Source organism: Vicia villosa, unplaced genomic scaffold (assembly GCF_029867415.1).
Source record: "Vicia villosa cultivar HV-30 ecotype Madison, WI unplaced genomic scaffold, Vvil1.0 ctg.003619F_1_1, whole genome shotgun sequence".
Lineage (NCBI taxonomy): Eukaryota > Viridiplantae > Streptophyta > Magnoliopsida > Fabales > Fabaceae > Vicia > Vicia villosa.
In genome coordinates, this window is record NW_026706256.1 from 56,927 (window position 1) to 78,215 (window position 21,289).

At 31.8% G+C, this 21,289-nt stretch overlaps 1 protein-coding gene across 1 annotated transcript; it reads right to left on the reverse strand.

The window, feature by feature from the left end:
• Window positions 1-20,411: 20,411 nt before the first annotated feature.
• LOC131641291 (uncharacterized mitochondrial protein AtMg00310-like) lies at window positions 20,412-21,164 on the reverse strand. The gene has a single exon (XM_058911596.1). The coding sequence runs from the start codon at window positions 21,162-21,164 to the stop codon at window positions 20,412-20,414; it is 753 nt and encodes a 250-aa protein (XP_058767579.1).
• Window positions 21,165-21,289: the final 125 nt, after the last annotated feature.

The window sequence follows — 21,289 nt, forward strand, 5'->3', positions numbered from 1 at the left end:
AAGATCTTCATTATTTTCACGATTGTTTTAAGTTTTAAATTTAAATAGACAATAATTATCCAATAAATTACTATTAAAAAAATATTAAATCACAAGCCCCAAGGTTAATATCTATTTTTTATTACTATTATTAATATTATTTCAGAAAAATTTTAAAATTTAAGGCATGCCCGAAGGGCCGAACCTTTTTTCTAACGGGCCGACAAAATATTTACTTAAATTGAACAGATATTATAGATCATATTTTCTAACGAGGCGACAAAATATTTTAGTTTGTGCGACCCGTACGAACACACGGGTAGATGACTATTTAATTATTTTATTTATTTTTGAACTAAACTATACATTTTTTACGGGTCGAGATTACTTAATTTATATATCTTTTATATACTTTCTTAACCATCACTATACTATATTTATTTATTATTTATAAAGATATTGTGCGATCCGTATAAATGCACGGGTAGATGACTAATTAATTATGTCACTATACTTACTGTTCGTATCAACGATCTCTGGACTGTCGTAAATAGTAAAGGTGTCGAGCATCTTGAGATGGTGTTGATTGATTCAAAGGTTGAATCTTTATTTTATGGTTCTTTGTGATATTATGGGTTTCTTTTTCATCTTCTGTATATTTTATTTTCGGTAGCAGCTTATCCTATTTTAAAAGTTATAATAAACGTTAACAGGAAATAAATTTCAAGTTAAATTTTACCAATAATAACTATTCAATAAATACACAACAATTTGAAAACTGTGACATTAACATTATTATGAGAAAATAATTTGAAATCAACTTTAAGTTATACAATTAAATAGACAATAATTATCAATGTCAATTTTTTTTTAAATAGAGTTTATTGTTGATTAACAATTTTTATAGAAGAGAACAATTGTTTTATTTTTATAAACGGAAAAGTGTTTGCTACAATATTTTCATTTAATAATGTGATAAATAAAAAAAGATAAAAAATAGCAACAATAAATAATTTTCTTCTTCTTATTCGATTTCTATTTTAATCGTTATATTTAATTCGTTTTAATAAAGGTACTATTAATGCATTTTATTTTCTGTAATTTTAGATTTGTGATAAATTGTAATAATTTTGTATCATTTTTAATAATAAATTTAAATTATATTAAATATTAAATAATATTATTTTGATTTGATAATTTAGCCTTAAAAAATCATTTTATAATAAACTAAAAATACATATTTGAAATATTCAGATATTATATTATTAAAACAAATATTTTTATAAACGGGAATATGTTACAATTATGAACGAGAATAGTTTATAAATATTTTTATGGACGGAAAAAATTCAATTGTTATACAATTATTTTTATAAACGGTTAATAATTGTATCTATCAATGCGTGATTGTAACGTACGGGTAAATTAAATTAATTTTTCTGACGGGCCGACAAAATATTTACTTAAATAGAACAATATTAGAGATCACATGTTTAATCACTTCTGAATTACTATAGCATATCTATTATTATATCTATCTATTATAATATATTAAAGGTAACTCACCTTTAATTTACATGATAAACCTTCTTATTAAACAACTAAAACTTTTCTTATTCTAGGGGTAAAAAAGACTTTTGACAAAATAAATTAATATCATTGGTTTAACATTTATTACGGGTGATATGTCACACTCATATTTTTTCTTGGTATTTTATAATTATCTTAAGTTTTACAAATTATATTACAAAGTTATTATGTAATCACAATAGTGATGTTGTCAGAGGCAAGAAACCAGAATATACACAACAGTGATGATTTATATTAAAAATGATTAACAATTTTGAAAATACACAACAGTGATGTTTTGTTTTGTATTAAAAATGATTAAAAATTTCTTTAATAAAATGCACTGCAATGTAATTTTTTTATTGTATTTTTAAATTAATTACATTTAATTTTCTAAATTATAAATGTGTAATAAATGCGCTACCTTTTTATTTATGTCATTAAAACCTATGAAATCTTATAATCATTACACTATCTTTTATTTATTTCTTTACCAACTATTTTACATTTCCAAAAACAAAATCTTTGCATTTTACACCAATGAATTTTTTTACTTTAGCCGGTTAGTTTTTTTGGTTTTTCAATCCTAATTATTATCCAAAAGATTTTTTTTTTTTGCATTCTACAAGTTATTGATATGAGGTTATTATATTTTTCTATCAATACCAATGGTCCTAAAATGCATTATTTTTATAAGGCAAAAAAATGCACTACCTTTTTATTTATGTCATTAAGAAATTTTATAATCATTACACTATCTTTTATTTATTTCTTTACCAACTATCCTACGTTTCCAAAAACAGAATCTTTGTATTTCAATGACCTGTTAATAGTGGTGCAACCTATACAAATTAATGCAGACGGCTTTTTAAATCTTTTTGCAAGTTTGAAGGCTATTTTAGATTTCTACGTGTTATTAACAATTAATTTTATTTACGTGTGATTAATATGTGTTATTAAGAAGTAATTTTTATTAAAGTTTTTTTTGCCTCTTTTGAATTTTTCTGATGATCTTTACCATGATTTAATTAATTCATTAAATTAAATTTTATTTTCAAATAATTGAGATAAGATTAATTTAAATACTTAAAAATTACTTAAATAATTAATTAATTAATTAGCTATCAATTCACAAATATAACCCTGATTAATATTGATATAATTAAAAGTTAAATTTTAATGTAATATTTGCTCGGGATATTAATGCAAAAATTGACCAAATTATTTTTCACTTTATAAACCTTTTCAATTCCCAACTTGATTAATGATGTTGTGACTAACTTTTTAAATTTAAAATATAATGCCTTAATGTTTATAGTTAAATGTAATCATTATTATGATTTTCTATTTTTTATATGAATAGAATCATTATTATTTAATATATGAATAGAATCACATAAAATTACAATACATGAAAATTTTAAAATTATAGGGATGTCTGAAGGGCCGAACTTTTTTTTCTAACGGGCCGACAAAATATTTACTTAAATTCTAACGGGCCGACAAAATATTTACTTAAATTGAACAGATATTATAGATCATATGTTCTAACGGGGCGACAGAATATAGGTTTTTAATCCACATATTAAATTTTTAAAAAATTTTCAAACTTTTATCTCAATTTGTTTATAATTAAAAATCAAAATTTATTTAGTCATCTATTTTTTTTAGTAAAATATTTTTTTTGACTGAACGAGACTACTTAATTTATATATCTTTTATATACTCTTATTAATCATTACTATATTATATTTATTTATTATTTATAATTACATTTGCGTGAGAAAGATGTAGAATTTGCGCGAGAACAAAGGAAAAAAAAAAAGAGACTTATGTTGAGTGTCTATAATAAATGCAAATGAAGTAGCCGTTGTTAGATATCAAGAGATCGTGTATTCTACTTTGGTTAGATGCACAAACATATACTAATGTTATGACATCACCAAATAGAAGATAAGTGTAAGTAAAAGCAGAAAATTTGACAACTCATATTTCAAATCTTGATATTCAAGTAAGATATATTAAAATTAAAATTCAAGACATCATGTATTGAGTGACAAATGTATTATTAAGTTAATAAGCATAAATTAATGTCAAGGATTAATATGTTGTTTCTAATGAGAGATTATGCTTATAATGGTCTAGAGTTTGCTTACTTATAGTAATATAGAGATTAAACTCAAATCCAAATCAAAAAAGAAGAAAAAAACTCTTTATCAATTGGATAGTGGTCTAGTTGATTAGCATGATGCCTTAATCAATCATTAGAGGAAAATAGGATAATTGTTCCAGTATGGGCCAAGGTTCAACCACAAGAGAACCAGGTCACCTAGGTCCTAGTATGATGGACAGTCCAAGAAATAGACAAGTCTAGTACAACTCAATCTAAAGAGAATCGAGTCACCTAAGAAATGGAGACGCCATATAGATGTACCTGATCAGGACTGGCCAAGTCCCCTATATAGCTTTAAGCAATAAGGACTTGCAGTATCTATTGACATTTTTCCACAAGACAATTATATTAGACAAAATGTTTTAGGTCTTTGAAAATCTTAGGATCTTACTATAAAAGTCTTATGAAGACTTTATTTTCAGGTACACATTATCCTAACCTAAAAACCTCACACTTACGAGTACTTTATAGGCCTTTTTCCTCGGGGTCAACAACAAAGATTCTACTAAACAACATCACCGAATATCTTCAACATACTATATTATTATAATCATATTTGTGTAACATACATAGAGTCACTAGTATAAGAATAAAAGATAATGGTGGCGATTAAGGAAGGTGAGAAAAACATAAGAAGGAGGTTGAATTGTGTTAGCTTTTTCTTTCACTTATGAGACTCTCTTATCAGATGCTAAACACAAAGTCTAGAATCTGATACAAATATGATAGTTTTCAGCAGATAAAATAAGTTCAGAGTTAGAGAGTCAAGGAAAGAGAGACATAAGTGATACATCATAGTTCCTCCCACAAATCAAGAGTAGTCCAGTCTCCTTACACTTCTAATGGATTTCACTATAATCGCAATTGATTACAAATGCTCATGCAGACAAGAAATGACTTTCAATGCTCAAACACACAAGTAAGAGACTTCTAATGCTCAAGCACACAAGCAAAATACTTCATATGCTCAAGAACACAAGCAAGAGACTTCTAACAATCTAACCTAAATATTAGAGATTGTTTAAGTATTACACTTGATATACACTCAGAGGTGTAAACAAATTACAACACATAAAGACTCTTAAGACTTAAGAATTTCTAAGATATACAAATTATAAGATATCCTAAGTTAAATTTGTGCTTTTGAAAGTAACAACTCTTTGTTTGTCAATAATTTATTATTTGTTTCTTCAAGTCTCCATCTCCTTATAAAGAGAGATAGAAAAGAGTCGTTGAAGAAGACTTCTTGCACAACTGAGTCTTGGAGAAGCTTTGATCAGAGACGTTGGAATGTTGCTTCACCACAACAAATAACACCTTTCAAGACGAAACTTTCACGTCATCTAGAAAAAAAACGAGGTTTTATTCTAAGGCGTGCCATATATATATATATATATATATATATAAATAATTTGTTACGTCGGTTTTTATAAACACATAGGTGATATACCATTCATCACATACTTCGAATCCCAGCTAATGCACTTGATGTTTTTATTTGTTAACAACTATAAAGTAAATGAATTAACCATCCAGTTTCTTTGATAAACCAAGGGATAAAATAATCAACTATCTACCCATTACTAAAGAGTTGCCCAAACTGACGATAATGCCCTTCTACTAATCAACTCTTCCAAAGGCAAAAGGTTATTCTGGTAATCAACAAAATAAAAAACAATTCATGCCATTTGTTCTCTTCTCATTGGTTCTTCGTTTAACTTTTGTACTTTCTACTTTTCTTTTACAAGGGCAATGGTTCCCTGCAATTCAAAACATTACCTTTTGTTGTCTTCTCTATCTATCACAACCCACACGCCTGTTCCTTCTATATTTCGTGAACGCAAGCTCAGGTTTGAAACTTCCACCTTGCTATTCTTCGGTTCCTTATGTTGCATGCGTTTCACCGTGTTTCTTGCTTCGTTTTTTAACCGGTATCTTTGTATCTTTGTTCCTCTTGCAGGCTATTAACCGGTTTCCAGGATCTGTTACTCAAAACATTTCTGATTCAATCTCTCTTTCTCCCTCTTTATTGTCTAACCCTTTCCCCCTCTATGTTCTCTCTTTCTTTCAAAACCCTAAATTGCCGTTGCCGCTATCGTCATATCTCCACCACTATGTACATCCAGTTCACCGTTCATCTTCCCAGGTTCACGTTTTTATACCAGAGTGCACAGATCTGATGGTTAGGGTTTCATTATCCATGGTGAGTGTTTGTTTCTTTTTATTTATGATTTTAATTTTTTTCTTTGCAAATCTGATTGGAAAAGTGTCTGGAAAACTTGAAAGATCTACTATTGACATTGGAGAAACAGTTAATACACTAACTTGAATGATCTTCTATACTCCATGGTTTTCAAGTGTTTTTTTCTTTGTTACAAACTACAGGTTTGGAAATGGAATTTTTGTTTTTCCAAGGAGACCTGTTGCTATTGCAAAGTTATTAGAGGACAATATCCTTCTTCTAAATGGTTATTGAACTTTAGTGGTGTTATAAAGTATATATTGACATTTCTTTGTAATTTTGACTAACTTTATTCTATGTCTCACCTCACTTGCCTCTCTTAACAAAAACTTACAGTTGCATTGGATCCACAAATGAGTAAGCCTGATGGTCGTGTTTCTATTTCAGTTGTGTTACGCTGATCCTGTAATTGCTAGAGAGGAGGAGATGGAAAAGCTTAAGACAATTGATAGTGTCTTCTTTGAATTATAGGCAAACATGTTGAGCACTTTGTTACATCAAGGTACACTCTGACTATAATTTAATTACATCAGAGAAGAAATTTAAGAAAAAGACTTAGTTTTGTAAAATCATACAAGTCATCTTCATTGTTTCAGATACCAATTCTTTTAGAATCATAAACCTATGAGGTTTCGTCGAAGCTTTGTAGTCTGAATAATCTTGAATAAAGTCCGCATCCACTGCTATTAGAGTTCAGTGTGAGTCCGTCTCTACAATTCTACCTTTTTCCATGACGATTATGGTATCCGAGTTTTTGACTGTGATTCGTGATTCATGAAGATATTAAATATACGGGAAATACTTGATTTGATTTGTTAATGCCGCCAATGCTGAATCAAGCTAGTTACCCCAATATGATGTACAGATTAAACAAATGCACTCTACATATGCAAGCGAAACTTTGTTTTCCTTATAGAGCTTCTGCTGATTTTTTTCTTGATGATGCTCTAAGAGAACTCTTGCTTCTGCAGGATCTAACAAGGCTCTTGCTGACACTTTTAAGAATGTTGTAGAGCCACATCTTTATTTTCTAATCCATAATTTTATATATGTTGATGTGAACTGTTTTAACTAAATGCTTATGCTCATATTATTTTGCCTTCAGATTTCTAGCCATGTCAAGAATTATATGATTCGAATCCTGTAGCGGTGCCATTAGATGATCATGTACATAGTGAACCTTCCCTTGACGGTATTGAAGATTTGGTCCATGAATTAAACAAAGGTAACATGATATTTCTTTCTATCTTTTAAGGGAGTATGTGATGTATGATGATAGTTTTTGAATGTTTCTTATACTAATTGATATTTGTTATTGAATTGTTCAGTCATGGTACCATTCTGTTTCTGAGAGTAGTGTTATCAATATCTCCTGTAGTTTTGTTGTGGACTCAATTTCAACTGACAAGATGTAGCTTTCTAATTGTGGAAAGAGTATGTATTGATTTCAACTTCTCACAAAACAGAAAAGAAAACTTTGATCAACCCATATTATGTAAGGGAGTTCAATACAAAATCAGCATAACTCATGATCTTGGTAGAGTAGTGTGTCTACTTTATAAAACTTCACAAGTAGAAATAAAGTACTTTGCAAATTAGAATAGCTCTGCAATTTCTAACTTAAATTCATCATTTACTTATGTATGTCTTCATTTACATTACGTTGTACAACAAAAAAAAATCCTATCTAAGAAGTACCTAATTAATTTAAGAAACTATTTATTTGTCGAGAAGTTTCATCATGAAGTTGAACTTAGCATCTGGTGATGTTTTTGGTTGAGGCCAGTTAGCTCCTTCTAGAACCTTTATAGGTTTGAAACTTTGTCCTTAGTATATAACTTTTGGAACCTTTGAGATTTGAAACTTTGTCTAATAAGTAAGTTTCTACTCTTTTTTTTTACATATTTATCATTCCGTGGCATAGAGTTTTGGTGGAGAAATAAATGCATACATTACACCTAGAATTTATCCCATATCAGTTATCAATTATAAGGCGATAATTTATGCTTTCAATATTGAAATTACTGATATCAAAGATGACAGGTTTGAGTTCTTGGAGCATGAAGAAAGCACAGTTAAATGGAAAATTATAAACAAGAAATTAGAAGTGAAATAATAGATTTCAAATTGTGAAAGTTTATTTAGAGTTTTTCATCAATGTCTTGAAATATCATTATGTGATATTATGTAAAGAAAATTAACAGGCATGTCATTTTGATTACAGAAATAGGAAAAATAAATATTTGTTGTGATATTGTATATATGACTGTCAGCGAGAACTTTTTTATATTTTTTCTTTCTTTTGAAGCTATGACATATTTTTGAAGTCTGTTTTATCTATATTGTTTAGGTAAACAAATTTCATTGTGTATGATAGACTTATGAATTTTATGTGATAAATACTTATATATGATGTTGTAGAATCTAAACAAAGAATCTATTTTAGAATATAAAACTTATAAAGAAAAAACAAATTACATTTCCTTAGAGAATTATCTAGCATGTATGATATTGTAGAATGACTAAACAACGCAAGACTTAGAAAGAAAAACCAAATAACATTTTATTGGAGAATTATCTCTCTTTTTTATTCTAACTCCGACATACTATACATACGTTTTTTAAATGTTTATCAAAATAAATTTTAATAAAATTATTAATATATTTATCTCACGGGTCACTATCAATGAAATATTTATTTTAGTTTAATTAATTATTATCTTAATTTAAGAGACAAAATTTTTATTTTTAAATATTATTTTAATTAATCATTATCTCATGTCTTTCAATGTTCATATGTGACTATATCTTTAATGACTTTTTTCAATTTTATTTACTCTTTAACTTATAGTGACCCCCATATCCCTTTCTTTTAATTGTTGTTGACTATACCTTTAATGATATTTTTCAATTTTATTTACTCTTTAACTTATAGTGACCCATATCCCTTTCTTTTAATTGTTGTTGGACTGTCAATTATTTAATTCAATATTATATTAACTTAGATTCTAATTTTTATACTAATATTTTATTAGTAAAACTTTTTTTAAATGGTTAATTTCCATTTTATATATACAATTAATTGTTGTTTACTATACCTTTAATGATTGTTTCAATTTTATTTACTCTTTAACTTATAGTGACCCATGTCCCTTTCTTTTAATTGTTCTTGGACCGTCAATTATTTAATTTAATATTATTTTAACTTAGATTCTAATTTTTATACTAATAATGCACCCGGGCGACAGCACGGGTCTTTGACTAGTTAGATTTTACTATAAAACACTCGTTGAATAGATTTTACCCTAATACTATCTTATTTGTAGCCATCCCACCGTCGTATGCATCATTTTTTTAGGATTAATTGTAAAACTGAAAAAAAATGTTCTTCTACCTTGAACATTTTTTTTCTTCAGCTTTTGCAATCCATCTCAAACAATAGTGTTGTTGTTATTGTTTAAGGTTTTGAGCAACTATGATTTATTCTTAAAAGTCTTTACTGATGGATTACAAGTGCTGAAAACATATTTTCCTTTTTATGATGCACACACTTGATTAGAAGTTGGATGCATTCCAAGCATACAAATTGTATACGCTAGCGAAAGCATTGATAATCATAGCATCAATAATCAATCTTGGTGAAGACATGTCTGATATTCAAGATAGATCTCTACCACCTTGTATGGAACCTTGACATGCTGCATTTTTTATTCTCTGCGAAGATTTGTTGCATACAATGTATTTTTGATATTCTTGGTAAATAATGTAACCATTTAAAAAAATTACTCTAACCCCTCGATTTTGTTTTAAAACCGATGGATTAGAGTAAAATAATTTTTTTCCAAAAATGGTTACATTGTTTACCCAAAATATTAAAAATACATTGTATGCAACAAATATTATATGCGACCTGCTCATGCTGTAATTTTAATATTCTGGATAAACAATCTGATATTATGCGAAGATTTGTTTCATTCAATGTATTTTTAATATTTTGGGTAAATAATAACCATTTTTGGAAAAAAATTATATTTTACTCTAACCCATCAGTTAAGTGTTTCTTTCACTATTTTCATTTAACAGCCTTAAACAAATCTTTGTCGTCCATATAAAGGTTATCAACGCTCAAGAATCCACCATTAGTGATCCGCGTGAAACCTAAGGGACGTCTATTATATAAGTTCTTTTACGATATTAGAAATCTAAATAAAAAATATGAAGCGCTTGAAACATAAGGAAACCCGGAAAAGTTCTCCTCGATGGATTGTAAGAGCAGAAAATCAACAGAGTTCAAGGTTTGTTCTATTAAAATTTTATTTATACCGAAAATATTTTTGATTATTGATATTAATTATCTTACCCATTTTTTTCACCAAAAACAAATTCATGCAAGATCCGAAGAGAATATCTTTTAACAAACCCCTTTGTTTTGTTTTGTTTTGAGAAAAGAGGATCCCAGTATTTGATCTTGCCAAGAATATCAAGGAATTGAAGATCCAACATATGATCTTTATTCTTTACAGACAATTAATGTAATATTCTTTGTAAACACTGTAACGGGTTTTATTAAAAAAACTAATGACCCCTCAGTTTTATGATAAACGAGATGAAAAGGCGCTAGTTTTTGTCAATAATAAAAGTGCAGAAACTGGGGTTCAAACTCATGCCATAATAAACATTTACCTCGGTGTTTTAAAAACCAAGGTGTTAAGTCATTACTTTTCATGACGCCCTTCGTTACCTCTATTATTTTGCCGAGGTAAAATGCATTTTGCGTTTGATGTTAGAAGCGCTTTTTGTAGCTGTGCTTCAAATGGTTAATGCCTGACAAAAGACATCTGAAATTTTCTCTACTTCAAAAGGAATTATCCATCCATCTCCGCTGTCTGTAAAGAATTTTGTTTGGTTTTGCACGTGATCAAAAAAAGACAAAATGACCTATGAGTCTGATAGCGATCTTACAGAGTCTTCCTGATCATAGCGTTGACCAACTTCAGTGTCCGAGTCTTCAGAGTCTGTACCTTCAGAGATTGACCTTCTTTAGAATCCGAGTCTTAAGAAGTTGACCCCCTCTAGAGTCTGAGTATTCAGAAGTTCACCTCCTTCAGAGTCTAAGTCTTTAGAGTCTGATGTTCAAGTTATGATTCTTCATATTCAAATCTTCAAACTTCTCTTTAATATTGAATTTTAATGCCAAAACTTAGTTTTCATCACAAATTTTAGTCTATGATCCTGCACACTTGAACAAATATTAAAATATCTAATTATTCTTTAAATATTTTGTTATCATCAAAACTTTAGAGATACGGTGGTACAAATCAATTTTATTCTAACAAGCCAAAGAAAAAAATATAGAGATTCCAACACTAATTTAAAAGTGCAAGAAAAATCTCATTAATGGCGCTTAAAACCCCATGTTCATTCCTAAATATCCATCCTCCTTAACACATTTTTAGAATATATTAAACTTGTTAGAAGTATAAAAACTAGTAGAGTTTCACCTTTTTCTTGAAGCTGGATTGAGAATTCATGAGCCCATTAGAGCTGGTCATTTCAAGCGTTGCAATGAAATATTCATAAACAACAGGAACATTGCACGTGATGATGAACCTAACATATACTCCTGGTAATTCCAACAATGAAGTTGAAATTTTATCAGAACTAAGATTACATGGAAGAAACCATAGACCGCAAAGTGTTGTAGTTAAAAAATACAAAACAATTCAAAGATATTAAGCTCCACTGCACCAAAGTACTACATTAATACTTATCTGTATGGTCACTTATGGAATAAGGATTTGCATATATTGCATCCATGCCAACAATTGTTGAACTACCAAATTGATAATTTTATGGACAAATTAGGTCGTCGTTTAGAGGACCGACCATATCATTCATAATATGTTACACCTACATAGGAGAATATAAAAATTTTGGCCCAAGATCCTTACCATTAGGCTATGAGAGTTTACTTGTTAAGTTTCTATACAATATACATATTACTATTACTTAGTTATTAATGAGTTATTTTATTGAAATATCTCTTCTTTAAAATTGTGAATTGTATAAATATATTTATACTTTTAGTATATATATATATATATATATATATATATATATATATATATATATATATATATATATATATATATATATATATATATATATATATATATATATATATATATATATATATATATATAAAAGTGAAATGAAAGTGAAAATGGTAATAACCTTTAAATATATTTATTGAAATAATTAAAGAATAAATAATTAAACAGAAATAATATATATAAAATAAACCAAAACTAATATCAATTTAAACCGAAACTAATTAAACTAAAATAATATATATAAAATAAATCCAAAATAATTAAAATAATTTAAATATATTAACTGAAATAATTAAATAATAAATAATATATATATAAATTAAATCGGAACTAATATAAATATAAATTATAATTTATTCTCATAAATATAAAATTTTATTCTCACAAATAAACTAAAACGAAATTTAAATATTATTAAACACATTATTCAATAATATATTATATATTATTAAATACATTATTTAATAATATTTAAATATTATTGAATATATTATTCAATAATATAGGATAAAATATTATTAAATACATTATTGAATACATTATTTATTACATTACATACAAATATTATTGAATACGAATATTATTGAATAGAAATATATTATTGAATACATTATTAAATATTTAAATATTATTAAATATATTATTCAATAATATCTTAAATTTATTTATGCTTTAAGTATTTTAATTTATATACTTAATTATTTATTTTATTTTCATTTCACTTATATATATAATATATCTTCAATTTATTATATATATATATATATATATATATATATATATATATATATATAATATTGTCAATTTATTATATATATTATTAAAATTACAAGTATATTTAAATTATTCACAATTTTAAAGAAGAGATATTTGATAAAATAATCTATTAATAACTAAGTAATAATAATATATACATCGTGTGGAAATTTGGCAATTAAACTCTTATAGCCTAGTGGTAAGGAACTTTGTGGTCATGAGTTCAAGTCCTACTTTACATAGTACTTTTTAGGAATTTTAAAAATTTTGAATTTTAATAATAATAAAGAAAATATAAAAGAAAATAAATATTACGTATATAATTCCACGTCAGCATATTTGAATTTTATAAAATTAAAACGACAGAATTTTCATTTGACAAAGTTAGTTTTACTATTAAAATTTTACAGAGAATAAACCAAAAAATGTTTATATGATAGGGGTAAAGATGATAATAATCCTAAAATATATTGAGATATATGCATTACAGACATTATCTCACCTAATATATCCTTAAGGCATGTGCAAGGTAATCTCAAAAACAACACTATGAGGGATAAAGAGACAAGGATGATTAAGTCATAAGATGATGGAATTGGAACAAAATGTAAATTTTAATTATTTGCTAAAATATAATCCAAACCAACAATTAATTGAAGGCAAATGAAATACAACAAGTCCAAAAACGTGGAAACTATAAAAGAACGATCTTATTCTCACTATAATACGTAGCTTTTCCTAAGTGAGATATACATCTAAGTCATAAAAAAGGATTAAGTTGTGAGGAGGAGCAATTGGATAACTAAAAAACCTAAGTACCCTCACTCAATTTTTCTTAATTCGGATAAAGAAGGCCTTACTGGACAGATTCTTGCTTATTATGGCAGAAGGGACAGAGATCTTCAAGCTGAATTCCTTTTTTCTGAGATTATCCCTTGTTGGGAGGATATTCTTGACCGCCCTCCAAAGAAAATTACGAATTCTAGGCTGCACTGGCGCATTCCACAGCAGCTTCCAAATCTTCTGATCCGGGCATCTCGACGGACCCGGTAGTTTGTCAAATTTACCTTGCAGGCACAAGTGATATGCAGACTTTACTGAGAACTCTCCGGATTTCTCGGGCCACCAGCACAGATCGTCTTCTCTTCTGCTTGTAGAAAGAGGGAGGTTAACGATTTTCCTCGCATCCTCTTCCACGAACAGCAAAAAAATTAAGTCCTGCTTCCAATGCCCACTGATAGGTAAATAGAAAGTGTACTATTTTGCCTATGTAGTAGTAATGGGAAAATCCCAAGTATCGAATCTCAAGGACCGCTTGACGATACAGAGTTTCACAACAATTTCAATTAAACAAAAAGTAATAGGGTTTTTGGTTGGTTTTGCAAATAATGTAAATAAGCAGAATATTAAAGCGATGAACAGAGATCAGTAGGTTGCTAGGGGTCGGTGAATGATTCTTCCTGTAACAACTATCCTTCTCAATACAATAACATAGTTTCACAATTGGTTACCGGTTCTCAAGAATATCTAATCCTAATGCCTTAGTGAAAAGATCTTTGACGTCACAACCTAATTACTATGTCCATAGATAATTATAATTATGATCAAGCATTCCAATACCAAGAATTTCCGGTTAAGATAAAATATCCCTAGTCATAGGTGATAACTATTATCCTATGTTCTTACTCATGTCAATGAACAATTGCTGTCCAGCTGAATTTATTCATACAATTTCATTATCCGTTTGTCCGACGGGTAAGGCATAAAGAACAGATGTAAAACAAACCAATTATATGAAAACCAAATTGTTATTGCATCAAAGAAATAAAGTTATCACATTCAGAATCAAGATCACCCCTCTAGCAATGGGGGGTTTAGCTACTCATAACAATAATAAAAATCATAGTTTGAATTGTAGACATTACAGATAAACAAAGGGAATTAGATCTTCAATCGCGAATGCTCATGGAAATCTCCATTCCTTGCTTAGAATCTGAATTCTCCAGCTTCTCCAATGTATTTTCGCACCCAAAACTGTCCAACCCTTGTCCAAACGCAATCTCCTTCTTTTATTACTGTCATTCTGGGCTTTTCAGCAAAACAGGCCCAAAAATCACGTTCACACGCGCGTGGGGACGCGTTTGATGCTGGCGACACGCGTCCTGGGACGCGTTTGGGCAGAGGGACAATTTCCTTTGCAATTCTAACTTATGGGACGCGTCTGGGCACGCGTTTGGTTATCAAGGACGCGTCTGGGCACGCGTCTGGGCAGCAGACCTCCATATATCACTTCCACACGCGTCTGGGGACGCGTTTGAGCAGCAGGATGTACTTTTACAGGCTCCACACGCGTGTGGAGACGCGTTTGGCCAGGCCATGTGCTTTTTCATCAGTTTCTTCACGTTTTGCACTGATTTTCCCCACTTAATTCATCTGAGTCTGCAAACACTTAAACACACAACTAAAACGTAAAATGCGGAATACAGAAATAAAACACTAATTAAAATACTTCAAATGCAACTAAAAACAATGGTAAAAACATGTGTAAAAACCACTGATCAAACTCCCCCAAACTTAAACCGTTGCTTGACCTCAAGCGACAATTATAAGAGTCAATGACCTTCAGGGTACACCGGTGTTCATACGTGAGATATCCGTTTGTATTGATCAAGAAACAGTTGGTCCGACATTCACATGATGCGACGAGTTTTTGCTACCACTTTAAACCTTAAGCTCCCCTTTTGGATACCTCTCCAACTATGCTTTGCACTTAAGTCTCTTTCCGATTTTTCTCCTCTTTCATTCGGACAATCACATTAAGGCACTGTATTTCTTATAATAATCATCACATGCATGAAACAAATCAAGGTTTTTTATTTTTTTCCTGACACCAAACGAGCAGCAATTGCTACCTTCTTATTACCGATGAAATTTTCAAACTTTGCAGTTATATATTGTCCTTTTGGACGGCGTTTGGGGATCAACCTCCTTTGGGCTGAATAACCGGGTGAGGGTTACCCAACTTAGCGAGCCGGTTGCCTTTTACCGCCTTTTCATCATTTGGTGCCAACTTTATATCCTTTATTTTTTTCTCAACCCATCATCATGCATGTGAATCTGAGTTATGCCAGACTGTATCAATAAACTACTCGAGGAGTACTTCTCAGGATACAAGTACTATGGTGCAAATCTACACGTTGGACTCGTATTTCATTTAGGGAACCAAGGGTGTTTAAACAAACCTCTTCTTGTCACATTATTCCGAACTTCCTGTCCTCAAACAATCCTCCCTTCATCTCTATATAATATTCCCGATCGCTCTTTAAGATCAAAAGCACTTCAAAAATAAAAATTTCGGTCAAAATTCGGGACAAATATGATTATGTAGGTCTTACACATATTATAGCAGCAATATAAATTAAAATGCAAAGAGTAAAACCTCCCCCAAACTTGAACGAAACATTGACCTCAATGTTTTAGAACAAGCCCGAGAGAGGTGACTCACAGAGGGTCATGCACTCCATAGTTTCCACTTGAAATGCCCCTTTTATTTCCTGAAATAAAATAAACACGAAGACAAAGTAATTATTAAAACCGTGGGTTGCCTCCCACGAAGCGCTTCATTTAACGTCGCATGGCTCGACGGTCCATTACCCTTTATTATGGAGGGTATTTTCTATTCCACACCTGGTTGCTTTTCACCTCCGCAACCAAAAACTCATGAAGATGAAAGGCATGGACAACTTTTCTCTTCAATTCACTTTCCACATTCTTCTCGACTTTTTTTTTCTTTTTAGGACTTTTGATAGCTCCTTGAGTTGTTTCCACCCGAGAAGCTATGCTTGAAACTTTTTCTTGGAGCTGCTCAGGCCTTTTGTCTTTTTTCTCACTTTCTATCATACCACCAGAAGTTTGATCATTTACAACCGCCCGATGTTTCTTAACTCCTAACATCTTCAAGGTTACTTCTTCATCAAAAGATCTCAGCGTTAGTGTCCCTTTTTCAATGTCGAGGTTGCAGCGGCCTGTCGACAAAAATGGCCTCCCAAGAAGGATAGGAGTTTCTTCGTCTTCTAGAATGTCCATGATATGGAAGTCAACAGGGAATACAAACTTATCAACTTCCACTAGTACATCTTCAGCTACCCCATAAGATTTCTTAATGGTGTGATCAGCGAACCTTAACTGTGTCTTACTCTCACTAATCTTTTCCAATTCAAGCTTTTTGAAAATGGACAAAGGCATTAAACTCACACTAGAACCAGAATCGAGGAATACCTTTTTAAACGTTATATTATTGATAGTGCATGGTATCACCACTGCTCCAGGGTCTTTCCTCTTTATTGGGATCTTTCTTGCTGACGAGACTATTCCACACTTCTCAGTTGCAATTTTTGATTCTCCTTCCACTGATCTCTTCTTTGTCATTACCTCCTTCAGAAATTTCTTATACAAAGGCATGTGCTCAAGTGCTTCGAAGAAGGGTAAATTCACCTCTAGCCTTTTGAACAATGCGGTAAACTTCTTAAAGTCTTTCTCTTTTGAATTCTTCTTTGTCACTCTGGAAGGGAAAGGTAGTTTGATCACCAGTTTAGCATCTTTCTTAATTTTTTCTTCAACTGGTTTAACCGGTTGTATCACAACTTCTGGCTCTTTCGGATTCTCTCTTATTTCCAAATCCACCTCTATTACCATAGGGTCGTCTATTTCCTCTTTTTCATTTTCCGATTCTAAAACCTTTTTACTCCTTGTTGTAACAGCATTAATCTTCTCTTGATCTTTCGGATTTTTCACAGTTGCGCTCGGAAAGTTACCTTGTGCTTGTAGAGTGAGGTGCTGTGCTATTTGACCCACCTGAACTTCTAGATTTTTGATTGAAGCTGTGGTGTTCCTATGGTTGTTTCTTGTCTCTTCTTGAAACTGAGAGCATTGTCCAGCCTATCTCTCAATTGCTACTTCCCACTCTGCTTTCTGAGGATTTTGTTGTTGATCTTTCCAAGCGAAGTTGGGATGATTCTTCCACCCTGGGTTATAGGTGTTAGAATACAGATTATTTTGCCTCAAAAATTTGATTTCTTCAATTTGCTTGGGAGTAGCAACACAGCAAACAGTTTGATGAGGACCATTGCAAATTTCACAGATTACAGGTTGAGCTTGTTGCACTTGAGCCACCTGTTGAGTACCTATATTCATAGCCTTTAATCTCTTTTCTACCTCAGCCGCTATTGCATCTTCAACCCGAATTTTTGAAGTTTCGAGCTTAAGATCAATGATTCCTTCTGGTTTGCTAGCACACCTGTCATACAGCTCCAAATGCTCATTTGCAGCTATTGCTTCAATGATTTTTATGATGCCAGAGGCTGTTGTGAAATTTGTTGAACCTCCAGCTGCTGTATCAATCAACTGCTTTGTTTTCATTCTGAGCCCATTGACAAATACTTGCATCTGTTCCGTCTTGTCCATATTATGAGTGGGACATGCTACTAAAATTCTTTTGAATCTTTTGTAGGCATCTCCTAAGGGCTCACCTTCCTTCTGCTTGAAGTTCAAGATGTCATACCTCTTCCTTATGAATACAGATGCGGGAAAATACTCATTCAAGAAAGCTTTTTCCATCTCTCCCCATGATGTAATGCTGCCCGCTGGAAGAGAATAGAACCACTCTTCTGCTTCTTCGGCCAACGTAAATGGAAACATCCTTAGCTTCTTCGCCTCTTCTGTATGACCTTCAATTTTTAAGGTTGTACTCATGGTCAAAAACCTCTGTAGGTGCTTGTTTGCATCTTCGTTAACCTTTCCGGTGAAAGGTTTCCTTTCAAGCTGATTAATGGTGCTTGGGTGCAGTTGAAAGTTGGCAGCATTTACCGGTTGGTTGACAATTGTTAGTCTACCACCCGGTGTGTTCGTAGCACCATAGTCTCCAAGAAGTCTCTCAGGTGGAGGTGGATTCTCGCCCATAACTTCTTCTTCACTTTCAGAACCTGAACCTGAATGAACTGTAACAATTTCTTCTTCAGATTCCAGATTAGCCAACCGAGCTTGTCTACGCCCTGCGTGCAAAGTTCTTTCAATTTCTGCGTCAAAAAGAAATTTAGCTGAGGCCTTACCTCGCATACACAGATTAGACAAATATTAGAATTAGGAAAAATAAATAGTGCAGAAAATAAAATTTTAGTTGCAGAGCAACAAAATTCTAATTGAAATAAATATAAAACTCTATAATCTTTTGCAGTCCCCGGCAACGGCGCAAAAAACTTGATAGGTAAATAGCAAGTGTACTATTTTGCCTATGTAGTAGTAATGGGAAAATCCCAAGTATCGAATCTCAAGGACCGCTTGACGATACAGAGTTTCACAAAAATTTCAATTAAACAAAAAGTAATAGGGTTTTTGGTTGGTTTTGTAAATAATGTAAATAAGCAGAATATTAAAACGATGAACAGAGATGTGTAGGTTGCTAGGGGTCGGTGAATGATTCTTCCTGTAACAACTATCCTTCTCAATACAATAACATAGTTTCACAATTGGTTACCGGTTCTCGAGAATATCTAATCCTAATGCCTTAGTGAAAAGATCTTTGACGTCACAACCTAATTACTATGTCCGTAGATAATTATAATTATGATCAAGCATTCCAATACCAAGAATTTCCGGTTAAGATAAAATATCCCTAGTCATAGGTGATAACTATTATCCTATGTTCTTACTCATGTCAATGAACAATTGCTGTCCAGCTGAATTTATTCATACAATTTCATTATCCGTTTGTCCGACGGGTAAGGCATAAAGAACAGATGTAAAACAAACCAACTATATGAAAACCAAATTGTTATTGCATCAAAGAAATAAAGTTATCACATTCAGAATCAAGATCACCCCCCTAGCAATGGGGGGTTTAGCTACTCATAACAATAATAAAAATCATAGTTTGAATTGTAGACATTACAGATAAACAAAGGGAATCAGATCTTCAATCGCGAATGCTCATGGAAATCTCCATTCCTTGCTTAGAATATGAATTCTCCAGCTTCTCCAATGTATTTTCGCACCCAAAACTGTCCAACCCTTGTCCAAACGCAATCTCCTTCTTTTATTACTGTCATTCTGGGCTTTTCAGCAAAACAGGCCCAAAAATCACGTTCACACGCGTGTGGGGACGCGTTTGATGCTGGCGACACGCGTCCTGGGACGCGTTTGGGCAAAGGGACAATTTCCTTTGCAATTCTGACTTATGGGACGCGTCTGGGCACGCGTTTGGTGATCAGGGACGCATCTGTGCACGCGTCTGGGCAGCAGACCTCCATATATCACTTCCACATGCGTCTGGGGACGCGTTTGAGCAGCAGGATGTACTTTTACAGGCTCCACACGCGTGTGGAGACGCGTTTGGCCAGGCCATGTGCTTTTTCATCAGTTTCTTCACATTTCGCACTAATTTTCCCCACTTCATTCATCTGAGTCTGCAAACACTTAAACTCACAACTAAAACGTAAAATGCGGAATAAGGAAATAAAACACTAATTAAAATACTTCAAATGCAACTAAAAACAATGGTAAAAACATGTGTAAAAACCACTGATCACCCACCATCGTGATTTATCATCTCAGAAACCTTCATACCAACTCCCTGGTCATTCAACAGAACCCCAACCTTACAGCCTACACCATTGGGAATCCACCTATCCTTCCCCACTGTCACCTTCTCTCCCGTCCTTATCCTCCAACCAGAGCCCTTTTGAACTAAATCTCGTGCACTAAGAATACTCCTCCAAGCATAGCTTAGATTAAATCCAGTAGAGCTATCTTCTATTGAAACTCTAGGATAATATCTGCTTTTGAAAATATGCCCCAGCAAGGAATCCTCCTTTGTTAGCATCCGCCAATATTGCTTTCCTAACAAACTGGTATTGAACTCACTAATTCCCTGGAATCCCATCCCTCCAACCCCCTTTGCTCTTGCCATCTTATTCCAGCTTAGCCAATGAACCTTTCGCTCACCCTCTTTCGATCCCCACCAAAATTTTGCAACCATAGCCTCAATCTCTTGACATATCGACTCTGGAAGCTTATAACAACTCATAATGTAGCTTGGGATCGCTTGTGCCACAGATTTGATAAGAACTTCCTTCCCAGCCCGAGACAAGAACTTTTCTTTCCATCCTTTAATCTTCTTCCAAACTCTATTAATAACAGTCCCGAAAACCTCTTTCTTCGATTTCCCAAAAACCACAGGCAGCCCTAGATATTTGGAGTGGGTTAACACAGTCTTTACACCCACCCGAGAATGGATCCTATCTCTACCATCTTCATGCACATTTCGACTAAACGACATCTCCAGCCTTACATTTCAAGAATGACACCGACTTCTTCAGAATTTGCTCTTGCAAATAACAAACTGTCGTATGCAAAGAGAAGGTGGGAGATCACCGGAGCATTCATCGCTATTTTAATCCCATG